We start from the raw sequence: 20,325 nt of genomic DNA on the forward strand, positions 1-20,325 counted from the left end.
ATTTGGAAAAACTTCTGGATTTGTAGTCAAAAGATTTGGGTGCAAATTCTACTTGTCATTTACTGGATATTGAGCTAAGCAAGTCACTTCACCTGTCTTGGACTTTGTTTCCAAGGGGGTTAGACCAGTTGACCTTCAAGATTCCCTCCAATTCTAGGTGTATGACCCTATGATCACACCAAGGGACAGAAAACACAGTAGACCAGGCACAAGGGTCACAACCACACAGCCAAGCCATAGAATAGGATTCTGGTCACCCTACCCACTGCCTGGAGGTCCCTGCTGCCCAGACTCTTATCTGCCACTCTGGAGGGATGTACTTCCTGTTGTCAATAAAAGGCTGGGCTATGATTTCTCCTTGAGGCATCTGGAATTGCTCATCCTTCTCCTTTGGGGTCAAAATTAGGGCCTGGCTGAGGCTGAACCTGAAGAGGTAATGGGGACACAAGAATTGGGGCTGCTTCGGCTACTGAGTCAAGAGCTAGGGAAGCAGTTAGCAGAGGAGGACTGAGATAATTCCCATCTCCCTCTGCGGTCTTAGTCATTTGAATGGATATAGTTTATAAAGGTTTGAGTGATTTGAGGGCAGAATATAACTCCCCCAACCCCTAATCCAGAGTCTCATATATAATAGAAGCTCAATGTTTGTCAATGGAGTGAATGTCTACTGCAAAGAGTATAACTCTGTTGAGCTAGCTATATTGTTCAAATGCCAAATGTATTTTGCCAAAAAGACCATCTTATGGAGAACTAACACAGGGCAAGCAGAGCTCACTTGTTGGTCAGAAAAAGCAACACGGACACAATGACACCCTCAAGATCTCTCAAGAATTATAGAATTGATTGGATGACATGGGAGACACTGGCACGGGACCACCCAACATAGCATGCCCTCATCAGAGAAGGTGCTGTGCTCCATGAGCAAATCAGAATTAAAGTAGGTCAAAAGAAATGTGATCTGCAGTTAGGGAATCCACCCCAAATGTTCATATGGACTATTTGTGGCCAAGCATTCTGAGCTCACATAGGTCTGATTAGCCACGCTTGGACACATTGTACCTTGACTCTAACATAGAGATGCCATTTCAGCCCTCTCTAAGAAGGAAGTATAACAAGCAACCAGCCAATCTACCTAAATCTTTGTCTGCCTGGATCAGGGTCAATATCTATGTGTGTCTAAGTCACTGTGTTTCTGCCAGGTTCAGAAACACAGTCTCTGATTGATTGTTCGATCTAGACTAACTTATTTCTGAACAAGATTGTCTTCTTCAAGGTACCTTACAAGGGCTCATTCACATGTTTGGTATTTATATATGTGTTTGTGTATGTGTGTGTGTGTGTATATATATATATATATATATATATATATATATATATATATATATATAACCTATAAACCCCTTAAAGTCAAGGATCTTGTCTTTATACTGTAAATGTGTCATATATGTGTGTATTATGTATATATATGTACACATATATATTTATATATATAATAAAACCTATAAACCCTTTAAAGTCAAGGATTTTGTCTTTTTACTGTTATATATGTGTCATATATATGTATTATGTGTATATATATGTATATATATATAAAACCTATAAACCCTTTAAAGTCAAGAATCTTGTCTTTATACTGTTTATACTGTTTTCCTTAATAGCATTTATATATTGTAGATGCTTGATAAAGTCAAATATTTGTCAAGCATCTACTAGTTGCAAGGCATTATGCTAGGCTCTGCATTATGCAGACAAAAAATATAGTTTTTCTTCTCAAGAACTGGCATTCTAGTTTGGAGAAAATATCTCTGTACACAGATAAATAAATACAAAATATATACAAAGTCATTTGGCATATATAAAGGCCTCTTGTAGGAGGTGGCAACTGAGCTAAGCCTTGGAGGGATGTAGTGTTTACTGAATTTGGATTGTGAATTTAGGATAACATTATTTCCTTTTTAATTAGGTACCTCCGCTTTCTACTTCTTGGGAGAATGTGGTTTACTTACATGTTTTCAAAACTAAATTTAAATTTTCACCAAACTAATCAGTTTTTATTTGTTAATGATAGAAAGGAAATAGAACTGGAAGTGATCAGTATTTGGATGAATGCTTCATATTGATTACTACTTATTATAAAGGTTTAGAACCCCTCCCCACAAAAATGCTCATTCAGCCTGTACTTAAAGACCTCCTCAGGGAGGACTCAGGGAGTCCATTCTTTAAGGAGTTCTAATTGTTGGCAAGATTTTTGTTACACCAAATGTAAACCTACAATTTATATTGCATTTCTTCTTTTTCTAATCCATTGGGCTAAACTTTGAAAGATCTCCTCGGGAATCCTTTTATATCTCCTAAAATATCCTCCATTCCCTAGGCTATCTCCTGACTATTTAGACCATATAGCCTTCATTCTGCCCCCATTTAAAAATATATTTTGTCTTAATATGCCATATAAAATGCCAACATCTTGTTTGCTTTATTTATTTTTTCAGATGTTTAACATATATTGAATTATTTGATGTCTAAGGGAGACGATGGAGGGAATATAGGAAGAAAAAAATTTGGGATTACAACAAGGTTTTGCAAAAGTGAATATTGAAAACTATGCATATATTTTTAAAATAAAAAACTTTTTTAAAAAAGAATTTAGCACAATACTTGGCATATAATAAGTGCTATCCATCTATATATCTATCTGTCTGTTTGTCTAACTCTACCATCTGTCTGTGCAGTGAAATCCTCCAACCTACCCAGCCCCTGAAAACAGTTAAATAATGTGGCATGGGTGAAGAACTGTGACTGAAAGTATCCAAAGTCTTACTCTTTAGCAATTTTCTTTTTTGAACAGAAAGGATACTTGGGTGTTTTCTTAGATATTACTAAAGATGCCCAGTGCTTTTGCCACTGGGCATTATCTGAGGCAAGACTTAAATAGAGGTCTTCCTGGCAGCAAGTTGCAAGCCCTACCTGGTCCTCCACTCAGCTACCTCAGGACCTCATCAGCCTTATTATCCTGGTCACATCAATTGACCTCTCAGCCTTTAGTTTCCTCATCTGCAAGACAGGAGTAATGATAGCATCCATCTCAAAGAGTTGTTCTAAAGCTATTTCCTTTTGTAATTGTGGTAATGATGTGTTGTTCTCTTGATTTTGCTTGTTCACTCTTTAGCGTTTCATTTGTAGCTTATTCTTTCACATTCAAGATTATTTATTTGCACTAATAATAGAGTATTGGAGGAAGGATCCCTCCCTCCCATCCTTTTCATACAGACACATGACAGACAGACAGACAGACAGACACACAATCCTTCTTTCTCAGGGAAGAGAGGCATACTTACAGGGACCTGTTTTGGTTGTCTAAAGCATACTCTAAGGGATGGTGAGTAGCTTGATCCAGGTAGGAGAGGAGGGAGCTCTTGGCAGGCTAAGACATAGGGGGAGATGTCTTTGGAAGGGGAAGCTACATGGTGCTGCTCAAATATCACACCATGTAGGCAGCCACCTACATAAACTCATCTGTGTGTCTGCCTGTTTATGATTCTGTCTGGGGCTATTTCTGCATTTGCTGTTCTGTCTGTGCTGATCCTATAGTTCTCTGTTTTTCTGCATATGCCTTCATGTCGATCTGTAAGAACATCTCTTTTTCTTTTGACATTTTAATATTATTTATTTATTTTTAAACATTCTTTTCTTTTTAAATTTTGAGTTCCAAATTCTCTCCTCCTACCTTCTCCACCCACTGAGAAGGCAAGCAATATGAAATCAGTTATATGTGTGAAATCATGCAAAACACATTTCCATGTTTAGAAGAATTGCACATGTTTAACCTAGAAGTATTGCACATGTTTAATCTGTCAGATTGCTTACTATCTTGGGGAAGGGGAAGGGGAAGAAAGAGAGAAAAATTTGAAACACAAGGTTTTGCAAAGGTAAATGTTCAAAAAGATCTTTGCATGAATTTGGAAAAGTAAAACACTTTAATTTTGGAAAAAATATTTTTCCATGTTAGCCATTATTTTTTAAAAGAAGTGAGAAAAATTATGCTTCAAGTTGCATTCAGAGTTCATTAGTACTTTCTCTGGAGGTGGTAGCACTTTTTCATCATGAGTTCTCTGGAATTGTCTGGGATTGTTGTATTGATGAGAGTAGTCAGGTCTTTTGCAGCTGATCATCATTATTGTGACTGTGCACAATGCTGTGAGAACAGCTCTTGATACCACTGCCTTCCTCCTAACGACCCCTTTGGTTTGAGACATTGAGTATATCTGTCTAACACCCCCCCACACACACCTTGAAATGCAGCTTTTACCTGGTCTCACTGTTGCTATCTTTCTTTATATGCCAAATGTGCAGCGGTAGGAGCCCTAGTACAGGAACTGGTTTCCAATCCAGGCTTTCCAACTAATCATTTGCATGATTTTGGCCAAGTCCCCTTCCTTCATTTCCCTCATTTATAAAATAAGGACACTGGGCTTTGATAAATTTGATTGTTAAGGTCCCTTCTGTCTCTAACATTGTTTCTCCTTTTGTCTGCTCCCTACGGGCCGGCCCCTCCTCGACTGTCCCCCTCCTCAAAGCTCTGTATTCCCCAGCCCCAGGGCTGTCATTACTCTGCCTTCTGGATGCCTGGCCCTCCAACACAGCTGGTTCTTCACACAAAGCAGGCATGGCTGCCAGCAGGATGGGGCAGCAGGAGGGGAACACTGATGCCAGAGCCTGGGTGGGGATGGCATATACTGCCAATCCCTTCCCCGTTCCCCACTCTCCTACTCTTCTGCTGCTTCCTAGCTGGGTCCTCCCCTTCCCTGGCCCCCTAACCACCCCACCAAGCTCTGACCTCTCTCCTCTCTTTGCCCTCTCCCTCTTTCAGGTGATAGGCGTCGTTCTGTGAGCCTCTTTAGCAAGGAGGGACTTCAGGATTTTGATGAACTGCTTCTAAGTGAGGACGGGTCCACTCTGTACGTGGGCGCTCGGGACTCCATCTTGGCCTTGAACATTGGCGAACCAGGCATCCCAGGTCTTAAGAGTATGGTGAGTGGCAGATTGAGAGGCAGGGGGACTGATGGAAGAAGACACAGGCTGATGGCCTCTGGGTGGGTTTTGTGGGGCATTCACTCATAACTAATTATTCAATGTTCTTGCATAATGCAACTAATTAATAAGCTAATTAGAGTGAGCATGCAATCACCTAAGATAATGAATGTTAGAATAATTATAATTATGTTAAAATTTGGCTAAAAAAGAACATCAATTTTACTTATTGATAGATTAATTATAGCCACTATATTCAGGAGCACAATGGCTTGGTAGAAAGAATAGTGGGTTTGAAGGCCAGCTCTTCTGTTTTGTTAGTTGGTGTGACCTGAGGTAACTCTATTCCTCTTTCTGAAAAATGGGGAAATCAGATTACAAAAAATCCCTTTTAGTTCTAAATCTTGTAAACATCCATAGTCACTTACCACAACACTTAAAGAAGAAGTATATGGAGAACTATTATAGTTCTATTTTATATTAATATTAAATATTATAATATATTATGATGTATTATAATATATAATGTGATATATTAATATTAAGAGAAGAATATTAAAAGTGATCAATAATTTACAGTTAAGTTGTTAATCGGGATGCTAATTAAAATTGCAGTTTTCATTGATGCACATTCTTTACAAAATTACTTTTACCTGATGGGCAGGACCTTTATAGGTGAAAGTGGTGGTCGTAGTGGTAGGGGCAGAAAGTTATGGTCCAGTGGTCTAATGAACTTGTGTCTGGACTCCCCCTGCTTCTTCTCTTTCTCCAGATTCCCTGGGAAGCCAGTCACAAGAAAAAAAGAGATTGTGTCTTCAAGAAAAAGAGCAATGAGGTAAGAAGATGTGAAGGAATAGAGGTCTAGAAGGTGAAATCTGGAACATTTGGGACTAAGACCTGTTTAATAAATGTTTGTTGAGTTAACTCGGTCTCTGGCTAAGTCCAGGCCAGGACATCAATGGATGGGTACCTATTTGCCTGCCAGTTTGGCTGTTACAGTAGTGTAAAGATGCCCATTGATAATCTCTGATCCAATCCAATTCAACAAAGGTGTTTATGCATGGTACCATATTAGGAGCTGGGAATCCCAAAATAAAAATCAGTCCCTGTCCTCAAGAAGTTTTATTGGGGACATTCAACATGTACACAGACAAGTAAGTTGCACAGAAGAGAGAGACAGAGACAGTGAGATAGAGAGACAGACAGAGAGAGAGAGAGAAAACTAATAACTAGAAACTTGAGAAAAAGTTTCATATAGAAGGGTCAAACCCCTAAACGAGGCCTAGAAGGAAGCCAGGGTTTGGAGATGAGAAGGGAATGTTTTCCAGGAATGGGATTTTTGCTGTGCCAAAACACAAGGAGTTAGAGCAGAAATGCTGAGTTCAGAAAAATATAACTATGCCAGCTTGGCAAATATAGCATTTGTGAAAGGAAAGCAATATGAAATGAGTCTTAAAAGAGCCAGACTCTGGAAAGCTGCTTGAAAAATAAGGAGAAAACAGTGTCAGGGAAGTCAAGGAAGGAGAGAATATCCAATAGGGATAGTCAACACCGTCAAAATTTAGAGGCAACAAATCAGATAAGAATCACCTGTTCCCCTCTCCTCTGTGTTTCCCTATCTTTTATCCCTCCCTACAATTGTTTCTCTATCTTTCTCAGTGTCTTCTCTAGTCCTTGCTGGTCTCCCCTGTGACCTCTCCTAGCTCCTGTCCTTTTTCTGCATTTTCTTTCTTTTGTTCCTTCCTTCCTTCCTTCCTTCCTTCCTTCCTTCCTTCCTTCCTTCCTTCCTTCCTTCCTTCCTTTCTTTCTTTCTTTCTTTCTTTCTTTCTTTCTTTCTTTCTTTCTTTCTTTCTTTCTTTCTTTCTTTCTTTCTTTCTCTTTCTTCCTTCCTTTCTTCCTTCCTTCTTTCCTTCCTTCCTTCCTTCTTTTCTTCCTTTCTTCCTTCCTTTTTCTTTCTTTCTTTCGGGATTTTGTTGACTTGTCCAAAGACATACATTTAGTAAGTGTCTGACACCAGATTTGAACTCAGTTTCATCTAGCTGCCCCTCTTGCTCAGTTTCTTAAAAAAAAAAAATAATAATAATAATTTTATTCTGCACAAGTATTATTGTATTTGCAGATCAATTTATTTCTTTGTGTGTATATAAGCTTCTTTTCTTTTTCCTCTGTTGTATTTTTTTTTTTTCCAAATACATGTGATGGTTTTCCTCCATTTCTAACTCTGCCCTACAATGCCTTCAACCCCCAGACCCTCCTCCTAGTGTTCTATGGTGGGTCATCCTGTTCTTGGGGGGACTCAGGAATCCAAGCAGATAACATCAAGAAAATATTGCCTTCCCTTGTCCTCCAGACTGAATGCTTCAACTTCATCAGAGTCCTAGTGGCTGTCAATGCTTCTCAGCTTTATGTCTGTGGAACCTATGCCTTCAGCCCAGCCTGTACCTACATTGTGAGTCCTCAGACTTCCTGACTTTCCCCTCTTACCCTTTTCCATTCCTTGAAAAATATTCCCTCCCTGCCCCCCAGACACAGAACATAGGCATCCTCCTCCAGATTCTAAGGCTAGTGCTCTATCCATTGCACCATCTGGCTGCCCCTGAACATAGACATCCTTAAGGCTTCTTCTCAGAGGGCTGTTACAGGATGAATAAGTCTATTACCCAGGCTTACCTCTCTCCTCTCACACACACACAAAAACTTCTTCATCCTCTAAATAATTCTCCCTGCCCCCAAACACAGAACACTGATTTTCAAACCCTGACCCCAGAGGTCCTAAGATTTAGCCATGTCTTCTCCATCCTCTCTAATCCAACTTGATTCCCAGACTTGAGTTTCCATGGATCTGGTTTCCAACCTTTCTTTTCCACCCTTACCCTCCCCCCTCCCCCAGGAGCTGAAGGACTTTTCCCTGGTCCCTATTCCAGAAGAAAGGATCCTGGATGGCAAAGGACAGAGCCCTTTTGACCCTGCCCATAAGCACACGGCAGTTTTGGTGGGTAAGTGTCAAGCTCCCTCTTCTATACCTAAGATTATTACCTAGGATCTTTCTCTTTGGGGTTCTCCAGGATTAGAATTTGGAAGGACATCCACACACACACACAAAAAGGATGGAAGCCATAAGTCCAGTCTCATATGTCTCCATTTCTCAGCCTCTGAATTTTAGAAAGGAGGAGGCAAGAGAAGATCCCAGAAGATCTTTGGAGAAAATGTGAGGGAAGGAGGCTAAAAGGAGAGATGGTAAGAGATCAATGAGATAAAGGGGAAGACAAGTCATGTTTCAGGGAAGCAAAATAAGATAAAAGTAATGAATTAGAGTGGCTAGGAAGCTATGATTAGTTTACATCATCTTAGGTCTCAGCTATCAGCGACTAGAAAACCATTGAAGGCTTTAGGGCAGTAGAATGATATAATAAGATAAATAATTTTAAATTGCTTTGGCTTCTGTAAGTGATCAGGATGGAGAACCGAATCACAGGAAGCAGCAGTATGGCTTAGTGCATAGAAATGGAACTACTAAAGTCTGAATTCAGATCCTAAATCCAATTCTTTTTGGGGGATGGCAGGGGGAGGGAAGCAATCGAGATTAAATGACTTGGCAGAATCACACAGCTAGTAAGTATCTGGTGCTAGATTTGAACTCAAGATTGGTGCTCTATCCATTGGATCACCTAGCTGCCATTCAATTCTTAATAAACTGTGTGACCATGGGCAAGGAGATTAACCTCTCTGAGCTTGAGTTTACACAACTGTGAAATGGAAATAACAATATATGCAGCATGTATCTCATAAAGTTATTGTAAAGATTAAATTAGATCGAATTATATGAAGTTCTTTACAAATTTTAAATTACTATATAAATGTCAAATATATTATTAGGCTTTTTGAACTGATAGAAATATTTTTATGTGGTAAGTTTATTTATTTTTAATACACATTGCTTTTTGAATCATATTGGGAGAGAAAAAATCAGAGCAAAAAGGAAAAACTATGGAAGAGATAAAAAACAACAACAACAACAACAACAAAAGAAGTGAATGTATCAGGTGTTGATTTACATTCAACCTCCTTAGTTCTTTTTCTGGATGCAGATGGCATTTTTTGTCCAAAATCTATTGGGATTGCTTTGGATCACTGAAGAATTGAGAAGAATCAAATCTTTCATAGTTGATCATCACACATTATTGCTATTATTGTGTACACTGTATTTCTGGTTCTGCTTGTTTCATTCAGGATCAATTCATGTAAATCTTTCCAGGCCTTTCTATAATCAGCTTTTTTATATAATAATAACCTTCATGTATCACAACTTGTTCAGCCATTCTCCATTTGATGAGCATCCACTCATTTTCCAATTCTTTGCTACCACAAAAAGAGCTGCTACAAACATTTTTGCACATGTGGGTCTTTTTCCTTCCTTTTTGATTTCCTTGAAATACAGACCCAGTAATGGCATAGATGGGAAAGAGGGTATGTGCAGTTTGTAGCCCTTTGGATATAGTTTCAGATTGCTCTCCAGAATGATTGGATCATCTCACAACTCTACCAACAATGCATTAGTGTCCCAGTTTTCCCACATCCATTCCAATAATTTATCATTATCTTTTCCTGTTATCTTAGCCAATCTGAGAGGTATGAGGAGGTTTTAATTTGCATTTCTCTAATCAATAGAGACTTAGAGTATTTTTTCATATGACTATTAAATAGCTTTAATTTCGTCATCTGAAAATTGTCTGTTCATATTCTTTGACCATTTATCAATTAGAGAATGACTTATATTCTTATAAATTTGACATAGTTCTTTATATATTTTAGAAATGAGACCTTTATCAGAAAGTCTTATATACTGGCTGTAAAATATACAGTATTTATATTTTACTGTATATAAAGTATATATATATATACTTTATATATAGCACAAATTTATATATACCAACTTGAGAAAAAAAAATCTTTACGAACAATTATGACTTGCCAATGCCCCATTGTGACCTCTGGTCTTTTATTCTCAATCCAGTGAAATAGAAGGGAGGAAGGAAGGGAAGAAGGGACGTAGGCAGAGCAATGGTCAAGGGAACCAAAGGAAAACAAAAAGCTGGCTTCCCCAGTCTCTCGTCCACCGAAGGAAGGCTAGAGGAACCTTGCCAAAGCCCGATCACTCTGTCCTTCCTATTCTCATCTCAGATGGGATGCTCTACACTGGCACCATGAACAACTTCCTGGGCAACGAGCCCATCCTCATGCGAACCCTGGGAACCCAGCCTGTCCTCAAGACTGATGCTTTCCTCCGATGGCTCCAGCGTAAGCATCCCTAAATCATTTGGCTCCTGGTGGCCTCAGACCTCAGCACAGGTCCCACAACTTTATCTGAATCCCAACCACAGCATCCTAGGACCCAGATGAGGCAGGGGAACCAACCATTCAGGCAACTTAGCTTCTGGGGTCCTTAGCATCATGGCTTTCACTGCGTGGAGGGACCTAGGCCTCTGGGCTCCCAGACCCTAACCCCATTTCCTCTTCCCCCCTGAAGCGGATGCCTCCTTTGTGGCCTCCATCCCCTCTACCCACGTCGTTTACTTCTTCTTTGGGGAAACAGCTAAAGAGTTTGACTTCTTCGAGAAACTCACCATCTCCCGAGTAGCACGAGTCTGTAAGGTCAGAGGGGACCTTTGGGATAGGATGGAAGGGCCAGTGGGTCAGGCTGACAGGAGGGGGTGCATTCTAAAACATGAGAAAGAAAGGCGTCCTAAGCTTTGACTCTCTTCCCCAGAATGATGTGGGTGGGGAGAAGCTACTGCAGAAGAAGTGGACAACATTCCTGAAAGCTCAGTTGTTTTGTGCTCAGCCTGGTCAACTGCCCTTCAACGTGATCCGCCATGCAGTACTAATGCCTGCTGACCCTCCTGCCTCTCCCAGAGTCTATGCAATTTTCACATCCCAGTGGTAAGAGGCTCAGGAGTTCAAGGGTGGAGAGGGGGGTTATCTGGTAATAGAATTCTCAGAGATGTGACTGGATCTAGTTTGGGAGATCTGGTAATTGATGGGTTGGATCACTCAAATTATCTGGGCTTTTAAATTTTTTTTTTTTAATTTTAAAGAGAAAGCCATTTGGTATTCCAACAGCTCTGTGTAGAGAACATCTAGAAATCTGGTTAACTGTAAGATCCTGGTCTGAGAGAGATCTGTGATCTGGTTCAAAGGGATATGGAGAAATCTAGCTTCCAGCATTCCCTATCTTCTGCTTCTGAGACTTTTCTGACAGCTGGGTTCTGTGTCTCTGCCAGTCTCTACCCCTCCCATTCAGCAGCTCAGGCCTGGGCAGAGCAAGCAAGAAGAACAAGAAGAGAAACACCTCCACCCATCAGTGCCCGCCACCTGCCCCAGGGCCTGAGCCCCAATTAATCCTCATTAAGGATAATGACACTTCAGATCATGTGCTGGGCAAAGATCCTGCCCCAGGCTGGGTGGCCAGCATTTCTGAAGGGATCTCAAAGTGCTGAGCACACTCTTCCTGCTGGAGGAAAGGCAGCCAGCCAGAGGCCCATTCAAACTTGGCATTTGTCTTCAGGCAGGTTGGAGAGACCAGAAGTTCGGCAGTCTGTGAGTTCTTTCTCTCAGACATTGAGAAGGTTTTCGAGGGGAAGTACAAGGAGATGAACAAAGAAAGCTCCCGATGGAACACATATAGTGGCCCTGTGAGCAACCCCCGCCCTGGCAGTGTGAGTTCCACCTTTGAACACTACACACCTGCCAAGTTCCACCTTTCAGGTCTGATAAGTATGGGCCAACCCCTTGTCTCTCTGCCTGCCCAAAATCTGGCCTGCCAGCCCTTACTATGTATGTTGGCAACTCCAAAGAGAGATAGAGAAAGCAAGGACATGGAGGAAAGCCTGAGCCAGGAATCCAAGTGAAGGGAGCGGGTAAAAAAAGACAAAGATCCTGCCTTTGAAGGGACTCCCAAAGGTCACCAGGACACTGTCTTGGGGTCCAGTCCCATAGTAAGTTGTTCCAACTGGTAGGGGTAGTAGCTGTATCTACAGTGCTTTAAGATTAAAACCGATAACAATAGTAATAATAATAAATAATTAGCATTTATATATCACTTTAAGATTTGCAAAATGCTTTACAAATATTTCATTTGATCCTCACAACCCTTACTATTCAATTTTATAGATATGGAAACTGAGAGAGTCAGTGCTCTGCTGGGGTCATGCAGTTAGTAAATATCTGAGGTGGGATTTGAATTCATGTCCACCTAACTGCAGGTCACTCTTATCCCCTATCCCACCTAATCTGCCAAGATTTATAAAGCACTTTGCATACATTTATCATTAACACATGATCTTCTTCCATCTGGGTTGAAAGCAACATGGAAAGAGGAACCCAGAGGAAGACAGTATGGGGAGTGAGTAGGGAGGGAATATTAACTGATAGATTTAAACAGGTAAATGACTTTGCCTATGTTCGGCTTCAGTGCTCGGTGGGTCCCTCCTCTGACAAAGCCTTGACCTTCGTGAAAGAACATTTCCTGATGGACGGAAAGGTTGTAGGGAAGCCCCTGTTGGTAAAACAAGATGTGGAGTACACCAAATTGGCTGTGGAGATGGCGAAGGATGTCAATGGAAAAGATCACTTGGTCATGTACTTGGGCACCAGTAAGTGCTTAGAGATTCCCCTCAGAAAAACTTGAATTAAAATCTCTACTGCTAGACAAAGGGGAGATTTGATATGGGAAGTTATAGATGTCTTCTAGAGATCTATTTATATAACATCTTGAGATTTAACAAGTTTTTCTTTCAACAATCCAAGGGGATAAGCAGCATAAACATTATTTTCTGCATTTTACAGATTAAGGAAAAGTGATTTGCCCCAAATCACAGCTAGGTGGTCCAATGGATACAACACTGGGCTTTGAATCTGGATCTAGCTGAGTTGTTCAAATCCACTTTCAGACACTTAGCTGTGTGACCCTGGGCAAGTCACTTAACCCTGTTTGCCTCAATTCCCTCATCTGTAAAATGAGCAGGAGAAAGAAATGGCAAACTGCTCCACTATTTTTGTCCAGAAAACCCCAAAATGAGGACCTGAATAGTCAGACACAACTAAAAAATGACTCAACAACAACAACAAAGAAATTGGAAAATGTCAAAAATCAAATTCAAATTCAGGACTCTGGATTTTAAGTATAGGGTTCTTTTTCTCCATTATGCTATGATCCTTTCAGATCTGGGGGTGGGAGAAACCAAAAAGGAAGGGATATACAGGGAAGAGAAGGCAGTAAGGATGGAACTTCTTCTTTTGTTCTTTTTTTTTTTTTTTTTTGCTGAGGCAACTGGGGTTAAATGACTTGCCCAGGGTCACATAGCTAGGAACTGTCAAGTGTCTGAGGTCACATTTGAACTCAGGTCCTCCTGACTTCAGGCTTGGTGCTCTATCCACTGCGCCACCTAGCTGCCTCAGGATGGAAATTAAGGAGGATTTTCTGAAGTCTATATTGTATCTTAAGTTACAAGAATTTTAGAGATGACTAGTAGCAGGATAAAAGTTAGACTTCAGAAAGAGAGAAAAACCCATCAACTTTCTTGATAGCTGGAAAGGAGAAGTCTAGGAAAATAGAAGGGTTTTTTTTTTTTTTTTCTCAATAGTATTTTGTTTTTCAAATACATGTAAAGATGGTTTTCAATATTCATTTTTGTAAGACTTTCCTCCCCTCTTCCTAAAATAGCAAGTAGTCTGATTTAGGTTAAACATGTACAATCCTTTTAAACATATTTCCGTATCTGTCATATGTCTCCTGGTTCTGCTCAAGAAAGAGTTATCTTACATGAAAAAAAAAAAAAAGCAGAGAATAAAGAAGAGGGAACCAGGGGAGCCAAAATCCCTTCTCCACATTCTGTTTTTCTGTCTCCCACTAGACACAGGTTCTCTCCATAAGGCTGTGGTAGGTAATGACAATGATACACACCTGGTAGAGGAGATCCAACTGTTTCAGGAACCTGAACCCATCCGAAACCTACTACTGGCACCTTCCCAGGTGAGAAGATATACAAGCCCTTTCTCAAGTGGGGAAGAGATGGAGGGAACTTTGCTAGCTTTGGAAGGGATTGCCTATGATAGTTGGGGGTCTTTCCTAGGGAAAGGAATACTTGGGTTGGGCTTGAAATGTCTGTGCTCAGGATGACATGACTTTCTATCCATCTGTCACCTAGAGAACACTATTTGTGGGCTACTCTGGGGGGCTTCTGAGGATCCCCCAAGCCAACTGCAGTGTCTATAGGAGCTGTATAGACTGTGTCCTTGCCAGAGACCCCCACTGTGCCTGGGACCCTGTTGAAAAAGCCTGTCGTATGTTTTTCAACACCTCCACAGACTTGTAAGTGACTTCCCAAAGCTTCACTCTTGCTCTAGGGATGGGGAATGGAAATGTTATTTTTCAATACCTCTCTATTCTGGTTTTCTTGCAAAGTGCCCTTGCATGGATGTTTTGAGGGGATCTCTTGTTTGAAGTTTACTCTAATTGCAATATATTGATTCAAATTCATTACCTTATTCTTTCAGCCCTTCTTTTTTCCTTTCCATCTTGGTTGTTTTGAGGCATCCCATCTTTGCTGTTTCTACTCTGAAATAACAGGACCTCTCCTCACCTTTTCTCCCCTACCTTTCTGGCTCCATTGCTTAAGATTTTAAAATCTTTGACCCACCCTACTCCTCTTGTTGTGATACCTTCTAGAGCCCCACCTGCTTCTTTTGCAGTTTCTGATCTCCACCCTTCCCTCTCCCCATCTGAACCTTATCATCTCAACTGTTTATCACCTAGACCTTCTTATCTCTCCAGATCTTCCTGGAAACAGGACATAAATCCCGGCAACCCAGCATGGACTTGTGTCAGTAGACCCATGGGCAGAAGTTTCAAACCCCAGAGCCCACCCCAGCTCAGTGAGTAAAGAATGGAACCAGGAAGAAAAAAAGAGGGTGTGGCGTTAGGGGGATGGAGGTTGAAGGATAATCCATCCTTTTCCTTGGCAGGAATATTATTCACTAAAACTCTTCTTGTTCAGTTTACCTGGTTATTTTGGGGACCTAGGCATCTGAAGGTGGGAATTGAACAGGCTAGTAGGAAATAGAACCAGAGCACTGTAGAAAGAGAGAGTGAAGATATTTGGTCCAAGACTAAAAGTTGGGGTAAGGATTGGATGAAAGGGAAAATTTGGGGTTAGAGCAGAGTCCAGAGTTGCATTTGGAGTTGGGGGAAGGAACTATCTAGCACTCTTCCTCCCCACTTGACAATTTCAAATGCTCCCCTCTATTTGTCAATCCTGCTCTGCTTCCCCATTGCCATAGGAATTCATACACAAAATAAAAAAAAAAATAAAATAAAGGAATCCAAGGCCAAATGTCAGAAAGTGATATGGGTTAAAGTTCTTCTTTCCACCTCCTTACTTTCCCTACTTTCATCTTTTTTCCTTCTTTCTCCATATAGTAAAAGAAGTCCTGGCTCCTCTTCACTCCATCTTAGAACTCCCCTGTCCCCAAACCTCCACCCTAGCCACCTACCAATGGACTTATCGAGCAACCCCCATTCAGACTTCCTCCTCAGCAATCTACAATGGTTCCCTCATGCTCCTTCTTCGGGAAGAAGTCAGAGGCCTCTACCAGTGTTGGGCAACGGAGAGCGGCTTTACTCATCCTGTTGTCTCTTACTGGATACAAAGCCAGGAAGACCCCCTGCCCCTGGATCCAGAATTAGCAGGGATTCCCAGAGAACGGGTAGAAACTCCTTTGACTGTTGGAGGACCCACCCCCCTGGTCACTCCCAGGTCATACTGGTCCCATTTCATCATTGTCACTGTCCTCCTGGCTTTGGTTCTCTCAGGGGCCCTAATCGGCTTTGTCTTTTGCCCACTGCGGGCACTCCAAGCACAGAGGAAAATCCAAGGCTGTGGTACCCTGCCTCCGGGGGAGAAGGCCCCATTGAGTGGAGAGCCCCCTCTCCAGCCTCCCAAGGACACAAGGATCCTGAATGGAGGGGGTGTGGATGCTGACAACAACCAGCTGGGGACTGAAATGGCATAGACTGCAATAGCACACATGAGATAATGAAAGATTGTAATGGATATTATGGTATGGCAAAGAGTTAGCCTTGGTTAAGCTGACCCTACCATAGGAGATTGTTGGGGTTACCCTACAATAACAAATGGGAAGGGATGGCCAGAGAAAGCCACCTTCCTCTTATCAAGAGGAGCTCGTCCTCCCTCTGCTACTCTGAGCCACTCTACGAAGTAATGAGGAGCACACCCAACAGCCTAAAACCATCCCTGGGACATGACCCATCTTGCCAGGACACGCCAGCTCTAAGCACTTTCCTCTGACCAAGAGTGTGGGGTGGAACCTTTCTTCAGGAGACTGCCCTGAATGCTGAACCAGTTTGGCAGTCAAAAATCATTCCAAGAGACCCTCCAGAAACAGACTGTGCTAGGAAATCCTTGTGATAATATTCCCAAGCAACACTGCTGTTGACCTTTGCTGGAAACTCAGTCCTAACTTGAGTTAGGACTCAGACCGTATCTCCAACTGGCATTCCTGTCCCACTTTGGTCTGCCGAGGCTATGCAGGAAGCTATGTCTGTGCTCATCCCAGTGTTCTCACGAATGACCCTCGGGTGTTTTCTCTCGACGTTTCACCTCTCCTGATGCAATGGGGAACAATTTTCAATTCCCCTTCCCCCCTCCATAGAATTATGGGGAGTGGGATAATCTGAGCCTTGCACATATCTGGCCAAACCTGGCCTCTCAACTTTGCCTCTGCCCTTCTCTTCCATACCAGTCTCCCCATAGATGCATCCGCCCCTCTCAACTCTTCTTCTTTGTTTTTTTGTCTTTGGAAATGTGTAGGTCTTGCCACAAACAGTTTATTTTTTATTAAAAACACAAAACCTTAAATGTGGCTACTTTCTTCTTGAAGACATGGTGGGGAAGTTGGGACAGAGAATCTAGGTAGGGTATGTGAGCTGAGAAGTTTTATAGTATTCTGGTTCTTATTTTGATCCCCGTGGTTGTCCATTTTAACTGCCTCAAATCTCTTGACTTTTTCCTTCACCAATCGCCAACCTAAGATTATTACACCTATCTGTTTTCTAGGCTACTATTGTAGCAGAGAAAAGTGGTGAATTCATTTGTTACACATTCATGCTACCCTGTTTCAACTGGCATTCCTTTTATTCAACCCTTATTCAGTCCTTTGCAAATCCCCCATGTAGTTTGCTTTTCTACCTACCTTCTTTTCTTCCTCAGAAGATGATTCATGGAAAAGATGGAAACCATTAATTTTTAAGCCAACAAGCATTTATTAAGTCTATACTATTTGCCAGGCACTATGCTAAATATTGGGAATATAAAGATGGGGGGGGGGGGGAGAATTCCTTGCTCTCCAAGAGCTTACATTCTAATGGGGACAGACAGCATGCAAATAACTGTATACAAAAAACATATGGAAAGGGTAAATTGGAAATAATCTTAAGGTCACAACATTAGCCTTAAGGGGGCTTGGGAAAGGCTTTTTGCTGAAGGTAGGATTTTAGCTAAGTCTTGAAGGAAGCCACAGAAGGCAGAGATGATGAGCAAGAGAATTCCAGGAATGGGGGACAGTCAGTAAAAATGTTTAGAATAGGGGAAAGGAGAGTCATGTAGGAGGAACAGCAAAGAGACTGTGTGTGTGGAGTGTGTGGAGAAAGGAAGAAAAACTGGAAAGGTAGGGGGCAGGAAAGTTAGAGCCTTAAAAAGACAAACAGGATTTTCTGTTTGTCCTGGAGGTAATAAGTAGCCACTGGAGTCACTATTGAGTGAAGAGGGGTTATAGTATACCTGTAGTATAGTGGAAGTAGGACAGGAATGAGGAAAAACTTGAAGCAGGAAGACCTAACCAGAGAAGGCTATTTCAGTAGTTTAGGTCCAAGGGATGAGGACCTGCACCAGAGCTACTGAAGCCAGATAAGGAAATATTTAGGAAAGCAGAAGGTCCAGCTTCAGCCCATTGTGAAGGCTTCATCCAATTCATCTTATCTGTTCTTTTTTTTTCCCCAGTAAGTTTTATTGATCTCTTTTGTATTTAATCACAGTCATTTCCAGATATACTCCACTTTCAGATGTCCCTCACCTCCCCATCCCAAATAAATATTACTCCTAAAGGATACACATTATCTCCTATTGACTTGAGTTTTTAGGTTTCATTAAAGAAAAAATATTTAATGCATTTTCCTCCTGTTCTCATGTTAACTGATAGATACAGACAGACAGACAGAACTATGTGAAGAAAGGAAGAAAGTCATGAAAGTAAAAATTATTCCTCTCTAGAAATTCTACTGAATGCAGTTCAGCACTAGTAAATCTTAGGGAGGAAATTGTTTGCAGGATATACTTTTAAGTTTAATATGAATTGTTAACATTTCCTTCATCATTTTCTTAGATCTAGACAGTCAACTAAGCAATAGGTCAAGTTCCTAATTGTAGCATTTTGCCAATGGTATAAATGGTTATACTGAAAATTTAGTAATCAGCTCTTTTAAGCTGATTTCAGGTGGGGCCAGCATACCACTATCAGAGAAGGAGGTTCTTCCTGGTTTTTTTTTTTTTTTTAATAGCCTTTTATTTACAGGATATATGCATGGGTAACTTTACAGCATTAACAATTGCCAAACCTCTTGTTCCAATTTTTCACCTCTTACCCCCCCACCCCCTCCCCTAGATGGCAGGATGACCAGTAGATGTTAAATATATTAAAATATAAATTAGATACACAATAAGTATACATGACCAAATCGTTATTTTGCTGTACAAAAAGAATCAGACTCTGAAATATTGTACAATTAGCTTGTGAAGGAAATCAAAAATGCAGGTGTGCATAAATATAGGGATTGGGAATTCAATGTAATGGTTTTTAGTCATCTCCCAGAGTTCTTTTTCTGGGCATAGCTGGTTCAGTTCATTACTGCTCCATTGGAAATGATTTGGTTGATCTCGTTGCTGAGGATGGCCTGGTCCATCAGAACTGGTCATCATATAGTATTGTTGTTGAAGTATATAATGATCTCCTGGTCCTGCTCATTTCACTCAGCATCAGTTCGTGTAAGTCTCTCCAGGCCTTTCTGAAATCATCCTGTTGGTCATTTCTTACAGAACAGTAATATTCCATAATATTCATATACCACAATTATTCAGCCATTCTCCAACTGATGGACATCCATTCAGTTTCCAGTTTTTAGCCACTACAAAAAGGGCTGCCACAAACATTCGTGCACATACAGGTCCCTTTCCCTTCTTTATAATCTCTTTGGGATATAATCCCAGTAGTAACGCTGCTGGATCAAAGGGTATGCACAGTTTGATAACTTTTTGAGCATAGTTCCAAACTACTCTCCAAAATGGTTGGATTCGTTCACAACTCCACCAACAATGCATCAATGTGTCCCAGTTTTCCCGCATCCCCTCCAACAATCATCATTATTTTTTCCTGTCATCTTAGCCAATCTGACAGGTGTGTAGTCTTCCTGGTTTTTAATGGCCAATCCTTTTTGATACAGATATCCTTTCTGCTATCACAGGGTCCAAGAGATTAACAAGAAGATTACTTTGTCATCCCAAAGCACAAATCCTTTAATGTGATAGAGCCACAAACATCTTCTGAAGTGGCCAGAAGACCCCATCTCCACTCCAAGCATTTAGTTAAAGCAGTTGATGAGCTCCTATTACTCTATCAATACCCACTTTCTCTACTTCTACTTTTATCAAAACCACAATCTCTATTCATGTGGAACTCACTACTTTCATCTTTGAATGGCTTTGGTTGCTAAGAAATTCTTCCTTATCTAGAACAAATTCAATTTTTCTCTCCACCTACTAATTCAGTTCTGCCCTCTGGAGGCAAGCAGAATAAAGATAACCCCTCTTCCACATAACTTTCTATATTCAAAATAATAATACTCGTTCATTTATATATAAGGTACTTTACAATTTACAAAGCACTGTCCTCCCAATAACCCACAGAATAGGTAGTGCAAAACCTTCCATTTTACAGATGAAGAAACTGAGGCTCAAAGATTTTCCCATAGACTCAAAACTAGTAAGTATATATCTAAATTCAATGCTATGCAGCTACACCCAAAGAAAGAACACTAGGAATGAATGTAAACTGCTTGCATTTTTGTTCTTCTTCCCAGGTTATTTATACCTTCTAAATCCAATTCTCCCTGAGCAACAAGAAAACTGTTTGGTTCTGCAGACATATATTGTATCCAAGATCTAC

The 20,325-nt window shown here is 40.9% G+C and overlaps 1 protein-coding gene across 4 annotated transcripts in view; it reads left to right on the top strand.

Annotated features, from left to right (window-relative positions):
• Positions 1 to 16,967, top strand: part of SEMA4A (semaphorin 4A) — a 29,829-nt gene extending 12,862 nt beyond the window's left edge. For all 4 annotated transcript variants that reach the window (XM_031966752.1, XM_031966754.1, XM_031966753.1 and 1 more), the window contains exons 3-15: positions 4,871 to 5,031; positions 5,804 to 5,866; positions 7,382 to 7,480; positions 7,922 to 8,027; positions 10,213 to 10,329; positions 10,559 to 10,683; positions 10,799 to 10,971; positions 11,597 to 11,747; positions 12,503 to 12,683; positions 13,944 to 14,062; positions 14,238 to 14,401; positions 14,864 to 14,964; positions 15,509 to 16,967. In XM_031966752.1, coding sequence (XP_031822612.1) covers positions 4,871 to 5,031; positions 5,804 to 5,866; positions 7,382 to 7,480; positions 7,922 to 8,027; positions 10,213 to 10,329; positions 10,559 to 10,683; positions 10,799 to 10,971; positions 11,597 to 11,747; positions 12,503 to 12,683; positions 13,944 to 14,062; positions 14,238 to 14,401; positions 14,864 to 14,964; positions 15,509 to 16,101 — 2,153 coding nt within the window. In that variant the 3' untranslated portion in view covers positions 16,102 to 16,967. The remainder of the gene's footprint in view (positions 1 to 4,870; positions 5,032 to 5,803; positions 5,867 to 7,381; positions 7,481 to 7,921; positions 8,028 to 10,212; positions 10,330 to 10,558; positions 10,684 to 10,798; positions 10,972 to 11,596; positions 11,748 to 12,502; positions 12,684 to 13,943; positions 14,063 to 14,237; positions 14,402 to 14,863; positions 14,965 to 15,508) is intronic.
• The last annotated feature ends 3,358 nt before the right edge of the window (positions 16,968 to 20,325 follow it).

This window comes from Sarcophilus harrisii, chromosome 4, assembly GCF_902635505.1.
Source record: "Sarcophilus harrisii chromosome 4, mSarHar1.11, whole genome shotgun sequence".
Taxonomy (NCBI): domain Eukaryota; kingdom Metazoa; phylum Chordata; class Mammalia; order Dasyuromorphia; family Dasyuridae; genus Sarcophilus; species Sarcophilus harrisii.